The sequence below is a fragment of the Gopherus evgoodei genome, chromosome 8, assembly GCF_007399415.2.
Source record: "Gopherus evgoodei ecotype Sinaloan lineage chromosome 8, rGopEvg1_v1.p, whole genome shotgun sequence".
Classification (NCBI taxonomy): domain Eukaryota; kingdom Metazoa; phylum Chordata; order Testudines; family Testudinidae; genus Gopherus; species Gopherus evgoodei.
In genome coordinates this window covers 54,595,477-54,615,362 of record NC_044329.1, presented here as the reverse complement: position 1 = coordinate 54,615,362, position 19,886 = coordinate 54,595,477, and the positions used below count along the sequence as shown (strand labels likewise).

The 19,886-nt window shown below is 49.1% G+C and overlaps 2 protein-coding genes across 5 annotated transcripts in view; one reads left to right on the top strand and one right to left on the bottom strand.

The window, feature by feature from the left end:
* ABL2 (ABL proto-oncogene 2, non-receptor tyrosine kinase) overlaps positions 1 to 6,932 on the top strand; it is a 73,939-nt gene extending 67,007 nt beyond the window's left edge. For all 4 annotated transcript variants that reach the window (XM_030572160.1, XM_030572164.1, XM_030572163.1 and 1 more), the window contains exon 11: positions 2,903 to 6,932. In XM_030572160.1, the coding sequence (XP_030428020.1) occupies positions 2,903 to 4,602 (1,700 nt within the window). In that variant the 3' untranslated portion in view covers positions 4,603 to 6,932. The remainder of the gene's footprint in view (positions 1 to 2,902) is intronic.
* Positions 6,933 to 10,542: 3,610 nt separating this feature from the next.
* Positions 10,543 to 19,886, bottom strand: TOR3A (torsin family 3 member A). Its single transcript, XM_030573371.1, has 6 exons — positions 19,653 to 19,886; positions 18,933 to 19,046; positions 17,309 to 17,574; positions 15,804 to 15,979; positions 13,495 to 13,619; positions 10,543 to 12,183 (listed from the first exon to the last, which is right to left on the bottom strand). The coding sequence occupies exons 1-6, from the start codon at positions 19,666 to 19,668 to the stop codon at positions 11,936 to 11,938; spliced, it is 945 nt and encodes a 314-aa protein (XP_030429231.1). The 5' UTR covers positions 19,669 to 19,886; the 3' UTR covers positions 10,543 to 11,935.

Here is a 19,886-nt window from a genome sequence, read left to right as displayed (position 1 = left end):
CCTCTCCCCAAGCCCCTTCCCCCCAAGCAACAAGGCTGGGGCTGGGGTGAGGGAATGGAGCGGGCTGCTCCTGGCCCCCCACTAATCCCCCAGGCCACTCTGAGACTGTGGGGCCTCCCCAAATTGCCCCCCCCACAGGCCTCCTAGACCCTGGGGGGGGAAGAGCCCCTGACCGCCCCCGAGACCCTCTGCCCCTTATCTAACCCCTTATCCCGCCACTCAGAGCTTTACCGCATTGTATGTGAACCCGTGTTATATCGGGTTGCGTTATATCGGGGTAGAGATGTATACGGTTTTTCCCTCAATTCCGCTGATCAGCAAGGTCATGGAAAAAATCAAGATGGACAAGGTTCACGTCCTCATGATTGCCCCAGCATGGCCCAGACAGCACTGGTATGGGACTCTTATGAGCCTGTCCATCCCCCCCGCCCCCGTGGCTGCTGCCAACCCTCCCAGACCTTCTCTCTCAGGACCAAGGTCACCTCCTCCACCCCAGCTTTGCAGCCCTCCACCTCATGACGTGGTTGCTCAAAGGTTAGGCCGAGAGGACCTCCATGTGTCAGGTTTACCTGGCAAAATGGTTAAGGTTCTCTCGGTTGGCCACTGATCATGGTGTCTCACCAGTGGCTGCCCCACTCTAGCTTATACTGGATTATCTCCTTCATCTCAGAGCCCAAGGCCTAGCGCCCTTGTCTGTCAAAGTGCATCTGGCAGCCATATTGGCCTTCCACCCACCAGTCCAGGGCCACACAGTATTTTCTCACGCCATGACCAGTCAGTTCCATAAGGGCTTGGATCGCCTCTTTCCTTATGTTAGGCCCCCGGTCCCATAGTGGGACCTGAACTTGGGTCTGGCCAGGGTGATGGGGCCTCCATTTGAGCCACTTGCCACGTGCTCCTGGTCCCACCTTTCATGGAAAGTAGCCTTTCTTGTGGCAATCACATCTGCTAGGAGGGTCTCGGAGCTCTGGGCCCTGACTTCCGACCCCCCGTTCATGGTATTTCATAAAGATAAGGTCCAGCTCCACCCACAACCCTTTGTTCCTCCCCAAGGTGGTCTCCACCTATCATATGAGCCAGGACGTTTTCCTTCTGGTACTCTGTCCCAAGTCTCATACATCTAGTGAGGAGCACCGTCTCCACATGCTAGATGGGAGACAGGCCCTGGCATTTTACCTGGAACAAACAAAACCGTTCAAGAAGTCTTCGCAGCTGTTCATCGCCACAGCCAAATGCATGAAGGGCAGGCCGATCTCCACTCAGCGGCTCTTCAGCTGGATCACTTCATGTAGCCATACTTGTTACGACCTGGCGGGAGTCCCCCCCGCCACCGATTGTGAGAGCACGCTCAACAAGGGTGCAAGCCTCGCCCACTGCCTTTCTGGCTCGCATCTCTATTCAGGACATTTGTAGAGCTGCTACATGGTCCTTGGTCTACATGTTGAGCTCGCATTATGCAATCGTCTCCCAGACCAAGGAAGACACCGAGTTTGGCAGGGCTGTGCTCCATCCCGAGTGTCTGTGAACTCCTACCCACCTCCAACAGATATAGCTTGGAATCACCTACTGTGGAATACACATGAACAATCTCTCTCTAAGAAGAAAAGACAGTTACCTTTTCCATAACTGGTATTCTTCTAGATTGTTGCTCATGTCCATACCACAACCCACCCTCTTTCTCCGCTGTTGGAGTGGTCTGGCAAAAGGAACTGAGGGTAGGATGAGTGTGCAGCGCCCCTTATACCATGCCATGGTGGCACCACTTCAGGGGTCGCTAGCGCCACTCCCCTATAGGTACTGCTAGGGGAAAAACTTCTGGCACCAGTGCACGTGGCAAGCATGCACGGACATGAGTAACACATCTCAAAGAACATCAGTTACAGAAAAGGTAACTGTCTTGTATGGTGGTGTCATTCAGTTTTTATCCTGAACTTGCTGTGCACTGTCAAATTAAGGTAGGAAAGGAAAAAGTAATACAGCCATGGGCAAGTACAGGGCCAGTAAATCTTGGCTGTGTTACTGTTTCTGGAGTAGTGAAGTGGAGTGATCAGATTGAGGGAACCCTTGATTTCTTGGGAAAGCTGCAGGTGCTGAGAGACAGGAGGATTCCAATATGGAGAAAAGCAGCATGGCTCTTTTCTTCAGAAGATTGAAATGGTACAGAACAAGTTTGGGCTTTTTGTCACGGTCTGTGGGCAGAAATTGCTTGTTTTATTGTTAAGCAAATTAAGGTATTTCTAGCATTAATTAAAAGCAGGCCTGGTTTGGGCAGGTGCTGTGCAAGCTTCTCCACCTCATTCTATGGCTCAAAAACAGATTTCAGTAATTGTTTCATGGTGTGAAGCAGCCTTTGTGGTGAGGACATATGCCCAGGAACTAGCTACAGAATTCCTCTGGTTTATTTCACTTGTGGAGTCAAAGCTTGATGGTGACTGTCATGACATACTAGGGCATTTAATCAGTCATGCCACGGGGACTGGCTGTAGCCTCAGTTTTATTTTGGTAAATTCAACTTTTTTTTCCTTTTAATTTCACATTTATTGCTGTATTAAAGAAAAATCTCTTGCTGTGTTTTGTCAGTTTTATATGTGAAGTCCTGTATCAAACAGTAAAATCTAAAAACATTTTAAGCATTTAAGGAAGGAAGAAGCAAGAAAGTAGAAGACAAGAGCAGATTCATCAATTTTATCCTAGATATTCTGTTAAGAGAACTTCTTGACTTATTTTTGTGTGTTAAATCATTTGCCAAAGACCAGATGTGCACAAAATTATATTTTTTTCAGAGGAGAGCCCTGCAGATTTGGAACGTCTACATGTTCCAGGCCTGTTCAATCCATTCCAACCTGCAGGGTGAGTTCAGGTTTTTATCAATTCTTTATTCACATCTGTTTGTTCTCTCTAGGGTTTATCAGAAGCACACAGCCAACAAGTGGATCTCCAGCACTGCCTCGCAAGCAAAGGGACAAGTCCCCCAGCGGCCTCTTGGAAGATGCTAAAGAGACCACTTTCACCAGGGACAGAAAGGGTGGCTTTTTCAGCTCCTTCATGAAGAAGAGGAATGCCCCCACACCTCCAAAGCGTAGCAGTTCCTTCCGTGAGATGGAGAATCAGCCCCACAAGAAATATGAACTCACGGGTAACTTTTCATCTGTTGCTTCTTTGCAGCATGTTGATGGATTTTCTTTTACTCCCACCCAGCAGGATGCAAGCCTGGCCCCAGCCAAGTGCTACAGTGGGGGCTTTGCACAGAGGAACTTCTACGGTGATGACAGTGGTGGTACCAGCAGTGGTGGGAGTGCAAACACTGGTGGTGGGTGGTCAGGCATCACAGGTTTCTTTACCCCACGCTTGATTAAAAAGACACTGGGTTTACGAGCAGGGAAACCCACGGGTGGCGAAGAAGCTTCAAAGCCTTTTCCAAGGTCAAATTCTACATCTTCCATGTCTTCGGGGCCTCCCGAGCAGGATAGGATGGCAATGACTCTTCCTAGAAATTGCCAGAGGTCAAAAATCCAGCTGGAAAGGACAGTGTCTACCTCCTCTCAGCCAGAGGAGAGTATAGGTAGATCCACTGACCTGCTTCCCAAAAGGCTTGAAGAAGGTCCTGCTCTGACCAGAGAGAGACCGAAAGCCAAACTCTTGCCAAGAGGTGCCACTGCTCTTCCAGTCAGAACCTCTTCAGGGGATTCAGCTGTTGCAGAGAAGGACTGTCCAGGTCTGGCAACAACCCCTAAGAGCAAAGAAAAAAACAGTGGTACACAGCAAGGAGCGCTAGAAGATGGAGAGAGACCAGGATGGTCTTCTCCAGCAAAGGCTGCAGCAATGCTTCCAACCACTCATAACCACAAAGTGCCAGTCCTAATCTCACCCACTCTAAAACATACTCCAGCAGATGTGCAGCTTATTGGCACAGACTCTCAGGGTAATAAATTTAAGCTCTTATCTGAGCATCAGGTCACATCTTCCGGCGACAGGGACCGGCCCAGACGGGTAAAACCAAAGTGTGCCCCACCTCCACCGCCAGTGATGAGGCTCCTGCAGCAGTCACCCGTTTGCTCAGACACTGCAGAAGAGTTGAGCAACACCGCAGCAGCGCAGCATGGACTGGAAACAAGTGAAGGTGGTAAAAAGGCAGTGGTGGCACATGGTGGTGGAAAAGCTGGGAGGCCCATGATGCCTCCCCCTCAAGTGCCTCTGTCATCATCTTCCACCTCACCAGCGAAAATGGCCAATGGCACAGCAGGTGCTAAAGTGGCATTAAGAAAGACCAAACAGGCAGCTGAGAAAATCTCAGCAGACAAAATCAGCAAAGAGGCACTGCTGGAGTGTGCAGACCTCCTCTCGAACGCCATTGCTGAGCCGACGCCAAACAGCCAGCTGGTGGATACGGGGCACCAGCTGTTGGATTACTGCTCAGGCTATGTGGACTGCATCCCACAAACACGCAACAAATTTGCCTTCCGGGAAGCCGTGAGCAAACTGGAACTCAGCCTGCAGGAACTGCAGGTGTCCTCAACAGCTGCTAGTGTGCCTGGAGCAAACCCCGTCCTTAATAACTTATTGTCATGTGTCCAAGAAATCAGTGATGTGGTTCAAAGGTAGCTACTGTCAATCTGGATAAAGGAAAAATTACACATGGAGGGGAAACTCTGTTCCTGTATTGATGCTTTCAAAAGGCAAGACTGATACTTGAGTTTTTTGTGAAGTACCTCAGATCACTGAGTTCTCCTCACGTTTACAGTTTCATCTCAAAAATGGGGGGGGGGGAGGGAAGAGACACTGGAGGAGGGAGTGTTTGTGAGAGATTGAAGCTGAAAGGGCAGAATCTCAAGAATTTTCCCTAACCAGCAAATCTGATTTACTTGTGTCCGCAAGTGAGAGACGTTCCTTGCTCTTGCCTGTAAAAGGCAGGAGAATCGATGGTGGGTTCTTTAGGTAGGGGGGGTTTCCACGTGCTGTCCAGAGTCCTGGAGTGACTGCATGGCCAGCTGGCTGTACAGATCCTCCCCTTTCTGCACTAATGCATATTTTGGCCTCCAGAGATCACCAGGGAAAGGCAGTAGGGCACAGTTGGTACCTAATGCTGAGAATTCTGAGCCTGAGTCCCAGAGGGGGGAGAGTCTGTGTATGGTTGTGGGGAAAGAGGTGTAACGCACTGATGGTGTTCAGAGCTGCTGGAGTGGATGCACTAGCCCAGGTGGCATACTTCCACAGTACTGTTGCTGCTGTAGTAAGAACTGCAAAATGAGTTAATATATTAAACTAACCGCTTTCCCTCCCACCCACTTCATGCCATTACACATTTATATTTGAAGCATCAGGCATGCTGGGCAGATTTGCCACTGATGACCTGCCCTGGCCCCCCCCCCACCCCCCAAAACCACAAACACAGTCTTCACTTTGGTTGACTCTACCCATTTTAGGTAGTCTAGCATGGGTGCTACCTGACAGTTGGTCACTTGTGAGTAGTTGGAGGCTGTTGCACAACTTACCAGTGTCTGTTGATAAACTGTAGATTGTTTCTAACTTTGGTTCAATGTTAGTTCCTTCTTCTGTGTGGTCACCTGGAGATGCACAGTTGCCAAGGCACTGCCTCCTGTCCATGCAGAATCTCATTGCTCTCTACATTCCTTTGTAGCATTGAAAGTGCTGACACTAATACAGCCATCTTGGGAACCAGCCATATAGCCTTACTGGCCCTGTAGTCCCACTGTGTAACAGCCTTCTCAGCATGTCTGACCCCCAACATAACATTAGCTTTGTGGGAGTTGCTCCACAAGCCCTGGCCTTTCCAAGTCACTAGGCTGTAAATATAAGTAAGATATACCAGATATCTCCACAGTCTTTTTTTTAAATGCTAGATATCCGACAGCATTTTGTGCTGTGGAACGTAGACAGTTCTTCCTACTATAGCACAGCAGAATGTGATGATGACACAACTGCTTTGTTTTATAGAGCACCAGTGTTTGTGTTGACATTCATCAGTTCTGTAGTGGATTAAAAAGCTGCTGTCTAGTGGGGTTACATGGTGACTGGGGTCAGTAATTGCCATAGGCCATATCCTGAGCTCCTTACTGTTTTATTCAGCCTCCCACTGAAGCCCTTGGGAGCTTGCCTGAGTAAGAACTTCACAATTGGGCCCAGTGTGTGCGGAAGAAGGCGTTGCCTGCTATTTGTGCTGTCACTTAAAAGGAGATAATGTGTGACCAAAGCACCACTGCAGGATGGCTCCAGTACAGTATGCTCAGTCTCTCTCTAGGGTTATGACTGCTCTGGCAAGTGGTGGGTTTCACTTTTTCACAAGTGCAAGTGACAGGTTGGTAATCACCACTTTGTTTTAAATGCACAATACACCACTTACAGAGGTCGCCACAAATGGAGATGAGTGACTAGAGCATGCTCAGAAACCTCCTTTATTCTATATGTGCTGCACGCTTTCCAGTATCTTATGCAAGTGGATTTTGCATGGATGGTCAGTGGAGCTGGAGGACAGAAAAAGATCTTTAGCCTATTCCATGTTGGTAGCAAATTTTAGATTACTGAACACCTGCTTTATTTCTCTCTCTAATATTAAATGTCTATACCAAAGGGTCACTCTTCCAAGGCGTGTGCTGTGCACAGGGGGTAACGATTATGGTCAGCTCAGCACGCAGTTTGTGTCAGTAGTGAATTTGTTGAGGACAATATTGGATTAAACTAAAAACACCTTAATCACCAATCACACTACCAGTGTTGTCAATTGTTTTGTTTAATAATTGTTGTTGTAATATATTTGATTGTTTTTTCTAATTTAATTTTCACTCTATTGTCTGACTGTGAACTGCAAACAGTGTTAAACTTGATGTAAATAAGGTTTTGCCTGTCGTTCCACAAGTTTTGCCAAGTTGCATTTTGTTTTAAATAAAAGTTGCAATATTTTATTGGCAAATAAACTTGACTACAGGGTGCTTTCATTGGAGTGGTTCAGCTTGCCGGGTTCTAAGCTTAAGGTTGCTGTACTGAGCTTAAAAATTAACATCTCTGCAAACATGTAAAAAATAGAAACATTTAACTGAGCAGGTTTGCAAAGAACCTGAATGTTATTAACCCCACTGAAATGGGATTGCTCCAGCCAGACTGCATTTCCTTTCAGCCGATCTGAGTGCAAGGATTTGTCTCATTGGTTTTTCCATAACTGAAGTTCGCTCCTGTGCTAGTTACTAAACCACCTCCCCCGATCTGTTTTTAGCACCAGGGAGCATCTCAGCTTTTGATGTCCTATAAAAGACGGTTACTCACCTTTGTAACTGTTGTTCTTCGAGATGTGTTGCTCATATCCATTCCAGTTAGGGTGTGCGCGCGCCGCGTGCACGTTCGTCGGAGAAACTTTTACCCTAGCAACCCAGGCGGGTCAGCTGGGCGCCCCCTGGAGTGGCACCGCTATGGCGCCCAATATATATCCCAGTCGACCCGGCCACCCTTCAGTTCCTTCTTGCCAGTTACTCCGACAGTGGGGAAGGAGGGTGGGTTTGGAATGGATATGAGCAACAACAATAGTTACAAAGGTGAGTAACCGTCTTTTCTTCTTCGAGTGATTGCTCATATCCATTCCAGTTAGGTGATTCCCAAGCCTTACCTAGGCGGTGGGGTCGGAGTGAGATGTGGCGGTATTTAAAACTGCTACACCAAAAGCCGCATCAGCTCTTGATTGTCTGACTAGCGCATAGTGTGCGGTGAATGTGTGGACCGATGACCAGGTCGCTGCACAGCATATCTCCTGGATAGGCACGTGCGCCAGGAAGGCTGCCGACGACGCCTGAGCTCTCGTTGAATGTGCCGTGAGGTGGCCAGAGGGGACACGAGCTAGGTCATAGCATGCGCGAATGCATGCAGTCACCCAGGAGGAAATACTCTGAGAGGAGATTGGTTGACCCCTCATCCGTTCTGCAACCGCCACAAACAGTTGAGGGGACTTCCGGAATGGCTTTGTTCCCTCCATGTAGAAAGCGAGCGCTCTGCGTACATTTAAGGAGTGTAGCTGCTGTTCTCTCCGAGAAGAGTGGGGCTTCGGGAAGAAGACCAGGAGAAAGATGTCCTAGTTGGTATGGAAGGCAAACACAACCTTAAGGAGGAACGCCGGGTGGGGTCGTAGGTGCACTTTGTCCTTATGGAAGACGGTGTAGAGTGGGTCCACTGTGAGAAATCTCAGCTCGGAGACCCGTCTGGCCGATGTAATGGCCACCAAGAAGGCCGTCTTCCAAGACAAGTACGTGAGCGAGCAAGTCGCTAGTGGTTCAAATGGTGGGAGCATGAGCCTGTTTAGGACCAAGTTAAGGTCCCAGGTAGGGGCAGGGCGGCGTGTGGGGGGGTAGAGACGCTCCAGGCCCTTAATAAATCTGGTGACTAGGGGGTGGGAGAACACGGAGCGGCCACCCTCTCCTGGTCGAAAGGCAGATATGGCCGCCAAGTGCACCTTTAAGGAGGATGACGCCAGGCCCTGCTGCTTAAGGTACCAGAGGTAGTCCGGGGTAGAAGGCGAAGCAGGCTCTACCACAGTATGCACTGGGGAGCTGCCAGGTGCCGGACTCGACGGCCCTCGTGAGGTCAGAGTCAACGGTACTGGCTTAGACGGTGCCGCGGCAGGTATTGGTGCCAGGCGGTCCGTCTTTGGCACAGGCTCTAACTGCGAGGCAGTTGATGTCAGGATGGTCTGCGCCTTCGCCGTCTTCGGCCTCGAGGAGAGGGAGCAGCTCGGAGTTGGTTTCGGTGCCGGCGGCGGTTGGTGCCGTGAGTCTTTGGTAGCAGCGCTCGGTGCCGTGGCGGTGCCCTTGCTCACCGGCTGACTTGCGCTCGGTGCCGAGGGCGGAGGTGTCAGGGCCGCTTCCATAAGGAGCTGTCTTAATCTAATGTCTCGCTCCTTCTTGGTTCTCGGCTTGAAAGACTTGCAGATCGGGCACTTAGCCGATAAGTGCGACTCCCCGAGGCACTTCAAGCAGGAGTCATGCGGGTATCCAACTGGCATGGGCTTGTGACAAGCCGAGCACTGCTTGAAACCCGATGAGCCGGGCATGAGCTCCGGCCCCCAGTGCAGGGAAGGGGGGGGTCCCCGATCCCCTCAAACTACAACTAATAACTGCACTAATAACACTAGTTAACTAACTGACTAATAATTATATATATATATATAATATATACACACACACAATAATAAACTATAACTACTATATACAGTGGTAGCGAAATGAGCTGCTAGGGAGTGTGGAGGTCAGCGAAGCCGTGCTCCACAGTTCCAACGACCGACACGGGCGGTAAGAAGGAACTGAAGAGTGGCCGGGTCGGCTGGGATATATATTGGGCGCCATAGCGGCACCACTCCAGGGGGCGCCCAGCCGACCCGCCTGGGTTGCTAGGGTAAAAGTTTCTCCGACGAACGTGAACGTGGCGCGCGCACACCTAACTGGAATGGATATGAGCAATCACTCGAAGAAGAACCACTTATGTTTTCCCCTTTCATCTGAATTTAACCTAGATGAGAAAAAGAGGAAGCTTTGAGGAGGAGGAGCTGGCTTTCTTTTGGTCTTAATTCATGACCAAGTAGTGGTTTATTATGATTTTATGGGGTTTATTCTTTTGGATAATACTTTTGAAGTCTTGTGTATACTGAAATAAATAAAAGCAAGTAGGGAGCTGGTGAGAGATGGCAGACTCCTTGGCTAGCATGGTGATATATGTGGTCAAGTAGAGTTTGTGTAAGTATTCTTTTATACCTGTAACTTCTAAACCCTTAGTTTATAGTTAATTACTTACAGAAGTGTAGTGGTGAGGTGTAGCTAGGAAGGATGAGAGAGCTATACTGTTTTGACACAGTGAAAGCTGGTCTGCTCTATCACTCAGCCAAAAGAGAAACAGTAAAGAACCACGTGGACCATTTATCTTCACAGTACTATAGCTGTGCATGGTCATTCACTGGTAACTAGAAGCCAATATGCCAGTTGGGAATACGAGCTCAAAATCCACTTCAATGGCAATGAGACAAAATGTGCCTGGTCAGACTCTTTTAAAGCCTAAAATAGATCAAAGAGCCACAAGTACAACGTCCAGGCACCTGAACTCTGTCCTCAGTAAAACTGTTAGAAATGAGTGATGTCCACATTGATTGCATTGGCCTCATTAGCACAACAAAAGTAATTCTCCTTTGATAGTCACCCCTTCTTGTCAACTATTGAGAATAGGCCACTTCCACCTTAATTGAATTAGCCTCATTAGCAGTGACCTACCCCCAACTTGGTAAGGCAACTCCCATCTTTTCATTTGCTGTAATATTCATACTGCTTTCTGTATTTTTCACTGTATGCATCTGATGAAGTGGGTTTTAATCCACAAAAGCTTATGCCCAAATGTTAGTCTCTAAAGTGCCACAAGGCCTCCTTATTGTTTTTTGCAGATACAGCCTAATACAGCTACCACTCTGAAATCTGTCCAAGTGTCTGCTGTTCCACCTCATCTTCATAGAGTAAGTGATTATTCATCTAATTCCACTGTATTTAATGTTGTTGACATTTTAGGGCTTTTTTTTTTTTTTTTTTAAATCATTTGGCAGGTACCTGAGACAGCAAACAATCCCTCCTGTAGTAATACACATTCTGGCTTTTGGCCAGAGATAGTAACAGCAAAATCCTAGCTCCTCTGTGAAATAGTAATCAAATGGCAGAATTCTCCTTCACAGCCACTACTCTCCAACCTTTGCTCTAGACAAGGACAAAGATAAGCCACCCTGTACTCTGGTCCTCCTGAGTTATCAGAGCAGGCAAGAGGCCAAGTTGCTGCAACTGGGAGTTCCCTTAAGTGAATGCTGCAGAAGTAGTTTAGCCAAACTGAAGAATCTGAGCATGAGGAGTGTGCATAGCAAGAGCTGCCTCCGTGAGGGGAAGATGCTGGCTCGTATCACCAAATGCTATCCCTGTCAGAACAGTCCTGGGCTGTAGTGGAGACATTCATAGACTTGGAATTGCAGACACACTGGCACCTTGCTGTCTAGGGGCGGGGGGGAAATGTTAGCATGTCTAAAGTGAACATTTCTTCACAGCACAGTAACAAAATAAGGTTTTTTAATCTTTATATTAAACAAATTGTCAAGAACTATATGTCCTCTCACTTGGAGTCTTGTAGTGTCCTTGCTCTTTGGAGACTTCTATACAAGGTCAGTGTTATATGCCTGGAACGCCCACAGTAGGCAGAGGCTGCAGATGGGAATCTTAGTCCTAATCTCTATTCAAACTGTGCATCATCATCTGTGCAGGCTGCTGGGCATCCTCTCCTAGAGCTGTTGTCGTTAACCAGATGTCTTGGTAAGAAGGTTCCTGGGAGAGACATTCTCAGTCTATCCCCAAATGGGAGATTGCTCCATAGCTAAGTTTAGGTTTTTCTCCATCACTGTCTTACCAACAGCTAATGCACTGATTTTGCTTTGCAGGTGCTGGAAATGACACATTGGGGCAGAGGCCCAGAGGAGAGGAAGCAACGACATGACTTCTGTGACCTCTTCAGAGCTTAGTACCTTCAATGGGAAAGTATCTCAAGACTATTCACACCACAATAAGCCAAAGTCCCGGACCAACTCTGCTCATGTGAAGCAGACCACTGTTTGCCATCCGGAAATCTTGGTTTGGCAACAGCTAATCATTGCTTCTGCTCTGAGCTACTTGTTAAGAGATGGAACTTCAAGTAGGCAAGGCAGGTATAGCAGCCCAGCCTTCTACCAGCTGAATGCTGCACAGGTGCCACACAACTCTGACAATCACAGCAACCCTTGGAGGCCTCTTTCAAGTTCTGAGGGACTTCACAAGTTCTCATCACTGTGCAAGTGGGTGAATTTTCAATCGGCTCATGCAAGAGGAGCAGGTCTCATTATGCAGCAAGCAGCCATGCTGGTCACTGGTACAGTTCCCCCTCACATTCAGGGTAGGAAATAGTTGATGCGGTGAGACACAGATTTACAACCTTGTGCAGAGAAAAGCTGCTCCTCGGGAATGAACACCATCATCCTGACCACCTTGTCCAGCACCTCCTCAGTGTATGGAAGGCTGCGGGCCAGAAAAGCATCCCGCACGCACAGCTTCACATGACGATTCTCCAGGGGCAGGAATGGCACAAAAAAGTCAATGAGGTTCTCTTGAAGGAGGTGGCTGTGGGCAAAGCCACCATCTGCAATGAAAACCAGAGCAACAAGGGCACTCAATGCACAGCTTGTAACAGAACCATGTGTGTCTTCCAGGCACCTAGATCTCCACCCATCTCAGCTAGCACAAATGTTAAAACAACAGTGCAGTTTGCCTGGAGAAGCTGGTTCAACCCTGAGAAAATATTGTCTGAGAGAGGGCCTTGGCTAATTGTGTGTCTGGTTCTTCTGCCCTGGAGTTAAAGGCATATCTCTCTGCAGAAAAGGTCCTTCTGCCCTGAATAATGGAGTCTCTGCCACTGCTCACCTAACCATGCAGAAGCATCTTGGGAAGGGGGAGGTTCATGGTTTCAATTACACACACACAAATCATGAAACACTCCCTAAGTAGGCAGCCATAATCACTCTTTTGCATGAGAAACCATGTGGGTTCACAGCCTGTGCGCCATTCCTGGCCATGCTGCTGCATGATGATGTCAATGTTGCATGCCACTATGGAGACTCAAAGGGAAAAATCTGCCAGAAGGAGCAGGGGGAGGTCTGGTGCTGCCCCTGCGCATCCTGGGCCTCTCTTCACTCTGAACAATCGGCTCTGGGTTCTGGAGGTGGCTCTGCTCAGCACCGTGTCCTGAGTAGGGTGGCAATAGTCACCAAGAGTAACAAAGTGCCCACGCAATCGTGAGGCTACATCTGCCCCATATTTCATCCTGTTTTTAGGAAATCTAGCTGGTATTTACAGATTGCACACACGACACACACTTATCTCCAGACACAAGATATGTCTGAAACCATCTAGTGATACCACCAACAGTGGTCAATGCTGTTTTACAGAAGTAGTCGGCTAGCTGGTCTGAGAGTGGGGGTGCTAACAAGGTATTACTGATTAGTAGGAATTTGGGAGTGAAAGGGGAAGAGGAGCCTGTGGTCATCTGGTTGGGATATGCCAGCATAGCATAGGCTAAGGCTGAGCTGTGGAGACATTGCTCATATGGTATTTCTACTCCACTCCCTTTTAAATGATAATAGGGGCTGTAGCTTAGATAGAAGAGGAAATAGTCTTATGGCTAAGGCACTAGTCCCTCTTGCAAGATATCTAGGTTCAAACCCCAGCTTTGCCACCAAGCTTGTGTGACTGTGAAGCAAGTCACTGACATACCTCCCCAGGAACGTAGTGAAGATAGATTCCTGGGGGTGGGTGTTCAGTAATCTTTGAGGGCCATGAAAAAGCCAATCAATAAAATGAGTCCCCATGTCTCTCTGCTCCCTGCCAGTCCCACAGGGAAGGGGCAGCAGACTGCTGAACTCCAGTGCAGACTTGCAGCGATTAGCTCAGTTACCTGTGGACTCAAGCAGCTCCAGGCGTAGGTGCTGCTCCAAGTATTCCATGGTGATCTCCTCCCTGACCCGTCCAGCTCGCCAGAAGTCCAGGGTCACCTGGTTGATGATGTTCCCACCAGTGTTACTGAGAATGAAATGGAAGTTAAATGCTTTATCTGGAATAATCCTAATGTTTATTCCTCACAAAATCATACATCAAAAACCACTAACAGCACCCAGGTCCAGGCCCTGATGCCATTGGTAGCACAAGGATTCATGTAGCTCCAAGCCAAAGCTCTGCCTTTCCAATGGCCCTAGACACAGATTTGCTTTCTCTTCCCCTGCAAAGAGAGCTAAACACCTTTTCACCAAATCAACTGCTTCCATGCCCCAGCCCTGATTCTTAGGGTTAGGCCCCACCCTCCCAGACTATTACACACTGTGAATCAAGAGTACAGAACATATTGACTACAGCCCCTTTATCTTCCAGCCCCTGCAGAGAAACCCCCAGTTGCAGACAAGTCAGCAAAGGATAGAGAAACTGGTATGAGTCCCACCAGAAGCAATGGTCCCGACAGCCGTGTGTGTGGATGAGAAAGTGGAGCCGGAAGATCATGAAGGTGGCAGAGAACCCACATTAGGGTCCTTGCCTGACTGACTATTGCTTTGTAAGGGGAAGGGCACCTGGACTCACACATTGGGGCCACTTTTAAAAAAGCTTGTTTCTCTAAGCACACGTGCAATGAAAGGGGGCAAGTGGGCACTGAAGTTTCTAAAGGGAGCCTCAGGCAAAATTATCCCAGTCAGAATGGCCTGGAAACAGCATCAGCCCTGGTCAGGGAGTTGCACCAGCTAGAGTGGTGTCAGCCCCGTGCCCACGTGGGGGAGGCTGTGCGGAAGAGTGGGGTCACTTGGCAGAGAGCCCTGGAGAAAAGCTGCTTGAGCCCCTCCCAAATGCTTAGCCAGTACAAAGGGGTTAGGAACAGGGGAGGCAAAGAAGACTAGCACTGGTGGACACACTGACACTCCCCCCCCTCCCTTCTCCAAGGGGTTCATGAGCCATCTCTGATGATGGAGGGGACAAACTCATAGTCAAGATGAGAGTGGGGGAGGGATGAGACTAAAGACTCTCCCACCCACCACCCCGGCCCATTGCCCACACGTTACTTCTGAGCAGCCTACTCCCTCTACCCCAGCTCCCCTTCAAATTTTAGTTAGCTCTGTCCTGGAAGCTGCAGCTCCCACATTTCCCCTGGAATCAACAGGAAAGAAACCCCTTCTGCTTCACAGAGACACAGCCACCCCCATAAGGGAGGACCCAGTGTGGCAAAGGTTCCAATGACATCTCCGAGAGCAGTCTGGTTTCTAAATGGCAGAGCCAGTGTTTCTGCGTGCACAGCCCAGAGGAGAGCTTGCCTTCCCAGATGGCAGCTTCACAGAGCAGCCCTGCTGCCCCCCTTCCCACAGCACTTGGGATCACACGTTGTTCAAGGTTCCCCTCAGCGTGGCAGGAAGAATGGCCAATAGTACATGACCACAAGAGCAGGGTAGCCCCTCCATCCTTGGGCTCAGTTCCAGTTTCCTCTCCACAAACAAACTGATCAAGGGTTCGGAGGCCTATTTATTGGAAGGGGGAGAGTCCCCCTGACCTCTGGGCCAGTTCTGAAAATGGCAGGCCAGGTCATATGCTTTCTGAGCAGATAAATCCAGCTGGAATCAGGTGGAGAGAAGCACCCAGGCCTCTAAAGATCAGAATTAAGTAGAGGTCATGGGACCTGCCGTACCACAGCGGACTAATGGCCTAGTTTGGTATATCCAGCCTCCATCAGTGGCCAGCGGCAGATGCTCAAGTGAAAGGTAAACACTTCTCATCACTTCTCTGATTAACTGCGCAATGCTTGCCCAACTTTCTGGGCTACACCATCTGAGTGGGGCACCGGTTTGATTCCTAAGATGCAGCTCACTGGCATGGTGCTACTGATACAGTGCCGAATCCAGTAGTCAACTCCTGAGGGTTGCAGACATTCAGCCTCACAGTCAGCAGCACATGCCAACTCAGGAGCTGCACTGATGGGCTCTAAAGAGACAGTTACAATCAGTCATCATGAGGCAGAGGTGAGCAGCTGTAGTGAGTGGGCTTTGGGGCCACTGCACAGGGAGAATCATGAGAGCTACTTTCCCGTCAATTCCTGTGCCTTCCAAGGGCAGCTCTGTCCCACACCTCAATCTCCCAGATCACGGGACTTTAATATAGATTGTCACGAACCTTGAAGAAAGGGGATCCTTCCCCATGAGCCATCCCTTTCTCCCTAGGGTCCCTTGTAGTCACCTGAGGAATAGGAAAATGGATCTCCTGTAATCCACCCCATCGATGCTGTCATAGTGATCCACATAAGGTTTGATGGCATCCAGCAGGCCCGAGTGAAGCTTCTCTGCCTCATCGAAGATGAACAATGACTGCTTGCAGAGCTGCACTGTTTCACTTATCTGCTTCTTCAGCTGAACCTGCATGGCAGTAGGAAAAGAGTGTGAACTGGCAAGTAGAGGGGCCTGTGTATAGATCACTGGTGTTCACCACCAGCACCACTGCATCCTTCACACAGACACAACTACAAAGGAAGACTGAGCTCCCTCACAGCCAGCACCCCACCTGCTGCTCCATTCCCTATCGTGACTCCCACTGGCAAAGGCTGGGAGCACAACAGCTGGGAGCTCCTCCACTGCAAGCGCTCCTGCACCATTCCCTGCAATGGCCCCAGCAGCTCAGAGCTCACCAACCACTAATCATTACACACCAGTTTTCATAATTGCCTTCTGGGAGGGGCCAGTACTGGAGTGGCTTTGGGCTCTCCCACAGCCAGCGGCCCCTGCTGGGAAGGGTTGGAACTTTGTAGTTGATATTTTTGTCATGGAGTGTGGGGGAGTCAGGGTCCTGCACCCCCACTTCCTGCGATTCACTGTGACTCTCAGCCAGCAAAACGGAAGGTTTATTGGATGACAGGAACACAGTCCCAAACAAAGCTTGTAGGTACAACCAGGACCCCTCAGTCAAGTCCTTCTAGGGGGCAGGGAGCTTAGACCCCACTCAGCCCTGGGGCTCCCTCTGTTTCCCCAACCAGCTCTAAACTGAAACCCCCCTCCAGCCATCTCACCCAGTCTCCCCCCACGGCTCCTCCTCCAGCCTTTGTCCAGTTTCCCTGGGCAGAAGGGGTCCCCTAAGCCCAACCCCCCTCCTGGGCTCTCAGGTATCTTCCCTCAAGCAAAGTCTCCTATCCCCAATGCAGACAGTCCCAGTAAAACTCCCCTGCAACATTCCCAGGTCAATACTCCCCGTTCTCTGCTGTGTCACAACTTTGTACACTGGCATAGGGCTCCTCCAACAGCCTCTGCCCCTGCTCTATCCTCTACTAAAAGCGGGGTCTGAGATAGCTACCTATTCAGAAACGCCCCTTTGATTGGGATTGAAGAGGCTAGGACTAAGGCCTGGTCTATGCTGGGGGTGGGGGTGTCGATGTAAGATAGGCAACTTCAGCTACAGGAATACTGTAGCCAAAGTCGACGTATCTTATTTCGACTTACCTCCCTCCTCACAGTGTGGTATCAATGGCCGCGGCTCCCCCGTTGACTCCACTACCGCCGCTCGCTTTGGTGGAGTTCCGGAGTCGACCGGAGCGCGTTCGGGGATTGATATATCATGTCGAGACAAGACGTGATACATCGATCCCCAATAAATGGATTGCTTCCCGCCCGATACGGTGGGTAGTCTGGACATACCCTGAGTTACCCTACTATAACCGGCAGCTGTTGTGGCTGGTAACATTGGAGCTTGCTCACCTTGTACAAATCCACATATTTGGGATGTGGGAAGTGAAAGAGCGAGATAAAGACTTTAACACACTCGCTTTTCAGCCCATCTCGGTACAAATGATCAGCGATCATCCGGGCCACAAAGTTTTTTCCAGTGCCAGACCAGCCATGGAATGACAGAGCTAGAGCCTTCTCCGACTGTGGGGTCTCCAGGAAGCCTTGCACTGCTTTCAGAATGACGTCCTTTGCCAAGTGCTGACCATGTAGCCTCCTGCTCAGGTCCAACTCTAACCCTGCAGAACGAATGGAAACACTGATCTTACACCCAACCTGCCTGCTATCAAGGTTTTTCTTTTATCATTGTAAAACCAAGGACGATTTTATAACTTTTTTGTATGTAGCTGTTACATGTAGAGCAACCTCTGTCTAAGTAGGGGTACATTACTCCAAAAAACATTGATCCTAGATACTTTACTTGAAGAGAAAACTATCTTGTTGTTTAAATAAACTTCTTGTTTAAAATTTTTTTAAAAATCACTTTAGGGTAGGAACAAGTAGGGAGGACGTTTGGCAGCATTTTTGCTCTAAGTTGAGCCCATCAGAGCATTAGGCATCCTGCCTTGCATTGCTGGAGGGTATGCCTGTTCAAGGGGTCTCTGTGCAGTGGTATTACAGATGCAGAGCTAGAATGGAAAGCAGCATTTTGAGTGATCTGATCACAGTAGTGCAAATCAGGATTCTTGGGCTCTATTCACAACTTTGCCATGGACTCAGGCAAGTCACTTATCCTCTCTTTTCCCCTCTGGAAAGTGGGGATTGTATTTACCCACTTCACAGGGTATTAGTTCATTAACGTTTGCAAAAAGGCACTAAGATCCCCAGATAGAAACCCCTAGAGAAGTACAAAGTATCAATCACTGTTTGTGCTGATTACTGAAGTCCCAGACCCAGTCACAGCTTAGGACATTTTCACATGGACTACCTACAGGGCTCAGTATCTACCGTCTAGGTCAGGACTGGGAGAAAGGGATGGGGCTTAGCAGACCCTCTTTGAGCAAGCTCTTCCTCCCCCCTCCATGTGCTCTGGGTGTGCAGGAGACTACAGGCAGGAACAGGCAGGGTCTCTGCTCTGGAAAGTGCTCTGCACAGTGATGTTAAGATTTTGTCATGGGGTAAAGGAGGGTCTGTGCATCACAGAACAGAAAATGTTTTGAAGTTGAATTGTCTAAACTCATGAAACATTGAGGCAAATTCAGCACCTGGCTAAGAACTGCTACTTCTCTAACTTCTTTGTGACCAAAAATTTGATTTAAGTATTAAAAAAATCTCACATAGGTTTGCCCTTAGTTCTAGGAACTGGGAATTAGAGGTTTCACTCCAGCTGACAGGGAAACATACACACACATTCTGTCTCTGGTACGTCTCTGGCCTCCATTCCCATGCATCTGAGCACCTCATAATCTTTAAAGAATTTAAGGCCAGGCAACACTGACAGCCCCATATACAGATGGAGAACTGAGGCATAGAGACTAAGTGACTTGCCCAAGGTTACACAGGGAGTCATAGCAGAGCAGGGAACTGAATCTGGGTCTCCTAAATTCCAGACTAGCACCTTAAACTCTGGATCTTCTTCTATCTCAAGGGCCTTTACCTGTGATGTTGTTGGCTATTCTGCAGTCTCCTGTCTCGCAGCACTTTCCAAAGCTGCAGTACCAGCTGGAAAGGATCTCCAGATAATCCTGACCCACCAGGGGCAAGCTCCAACCTAGGAAAGAGACAGCAGTGAGAAAGCCTGCCATACATTTTCCTATCTGCCTCCTGAGGATAAATCTTGCCCTATCAGCCTTGAATTCCCCACAGACCCATGGTAAATCTATCAATTTACCAGCAGCACCAATGTCCATAGCACAACTCAGCGGGGACAGGATGGGACTGACATAGGTATATAGGCAGTCACGCAAATGGGACATTGCAGCTACTGGGTGAAGCCAAAGTAACTACACAAGTACTGACCATAATTATATACACATCTGAGAAGGACAGTCAGTCAAAATGGCGAGATCCCCATCACACACCCCTGTGCTAGGGATGTAGGCTCGGAAATGGCTAATCCCACTGGAGATGGGACACCACCTCTCCCCAAGGGATTTCTCTTGGCTTGGATGCAACGTCTAGGAGCCCATTCAAATGAATCCCATTTCGCAGCCTGGCTCAGCAATGTCTGTTTACTGCAAAGGCTTAGAGGGCCCTCTCTGGTTATGCTGATGTACAGAAGGCAGCAATGAAAACTCACATGTGACTGACAGCTACAGGAATTAAATAGGAAACACACACAAAAGCCGGTCACTCCATATCTTACACGCACAGCTACCTGGAGACACGGGCATTTGCACAACAGATCACACCACCTCTTCTTAACTGTGGGAACCTAAAAAGCTCCTGGCTCAGATCCTCAGCTGCTGTAAGAGGCTGTGATGGGATGGTCCGGGCCCGGAGCTCCCCTGCAGCACTTTCTCTCCCCCAGCATCGGCCGAGACATCCCGCTAGCCCAAAGATCCCCCGGCGGCCTGAGGCAGGGCGAGGTGCCCGATCGAGGAGAGGGAGA

What these genes read in the sequence shown, in the direction of transcription:
- TOR3A (XM_030573371.1), bottom strand. An exon ending in TCCATTTTCCTATTCCTCAG is followed by an intron (nt 13,620 to 15,803) that starts GTGACTACAAGG and finishes TTTCATTCTCAG; the next exon opens with TAACACTGGTGGGAACATCA. An exon ending in GGAGCTGCTTGAGTCCACAG is followed by an intron (nt 12,184 to 13,494) that starts GTAACTGAGCTA and finishes TTTTCATTGCAG; the next exon opens with ATGGTGGCTTTGCCCACAGC.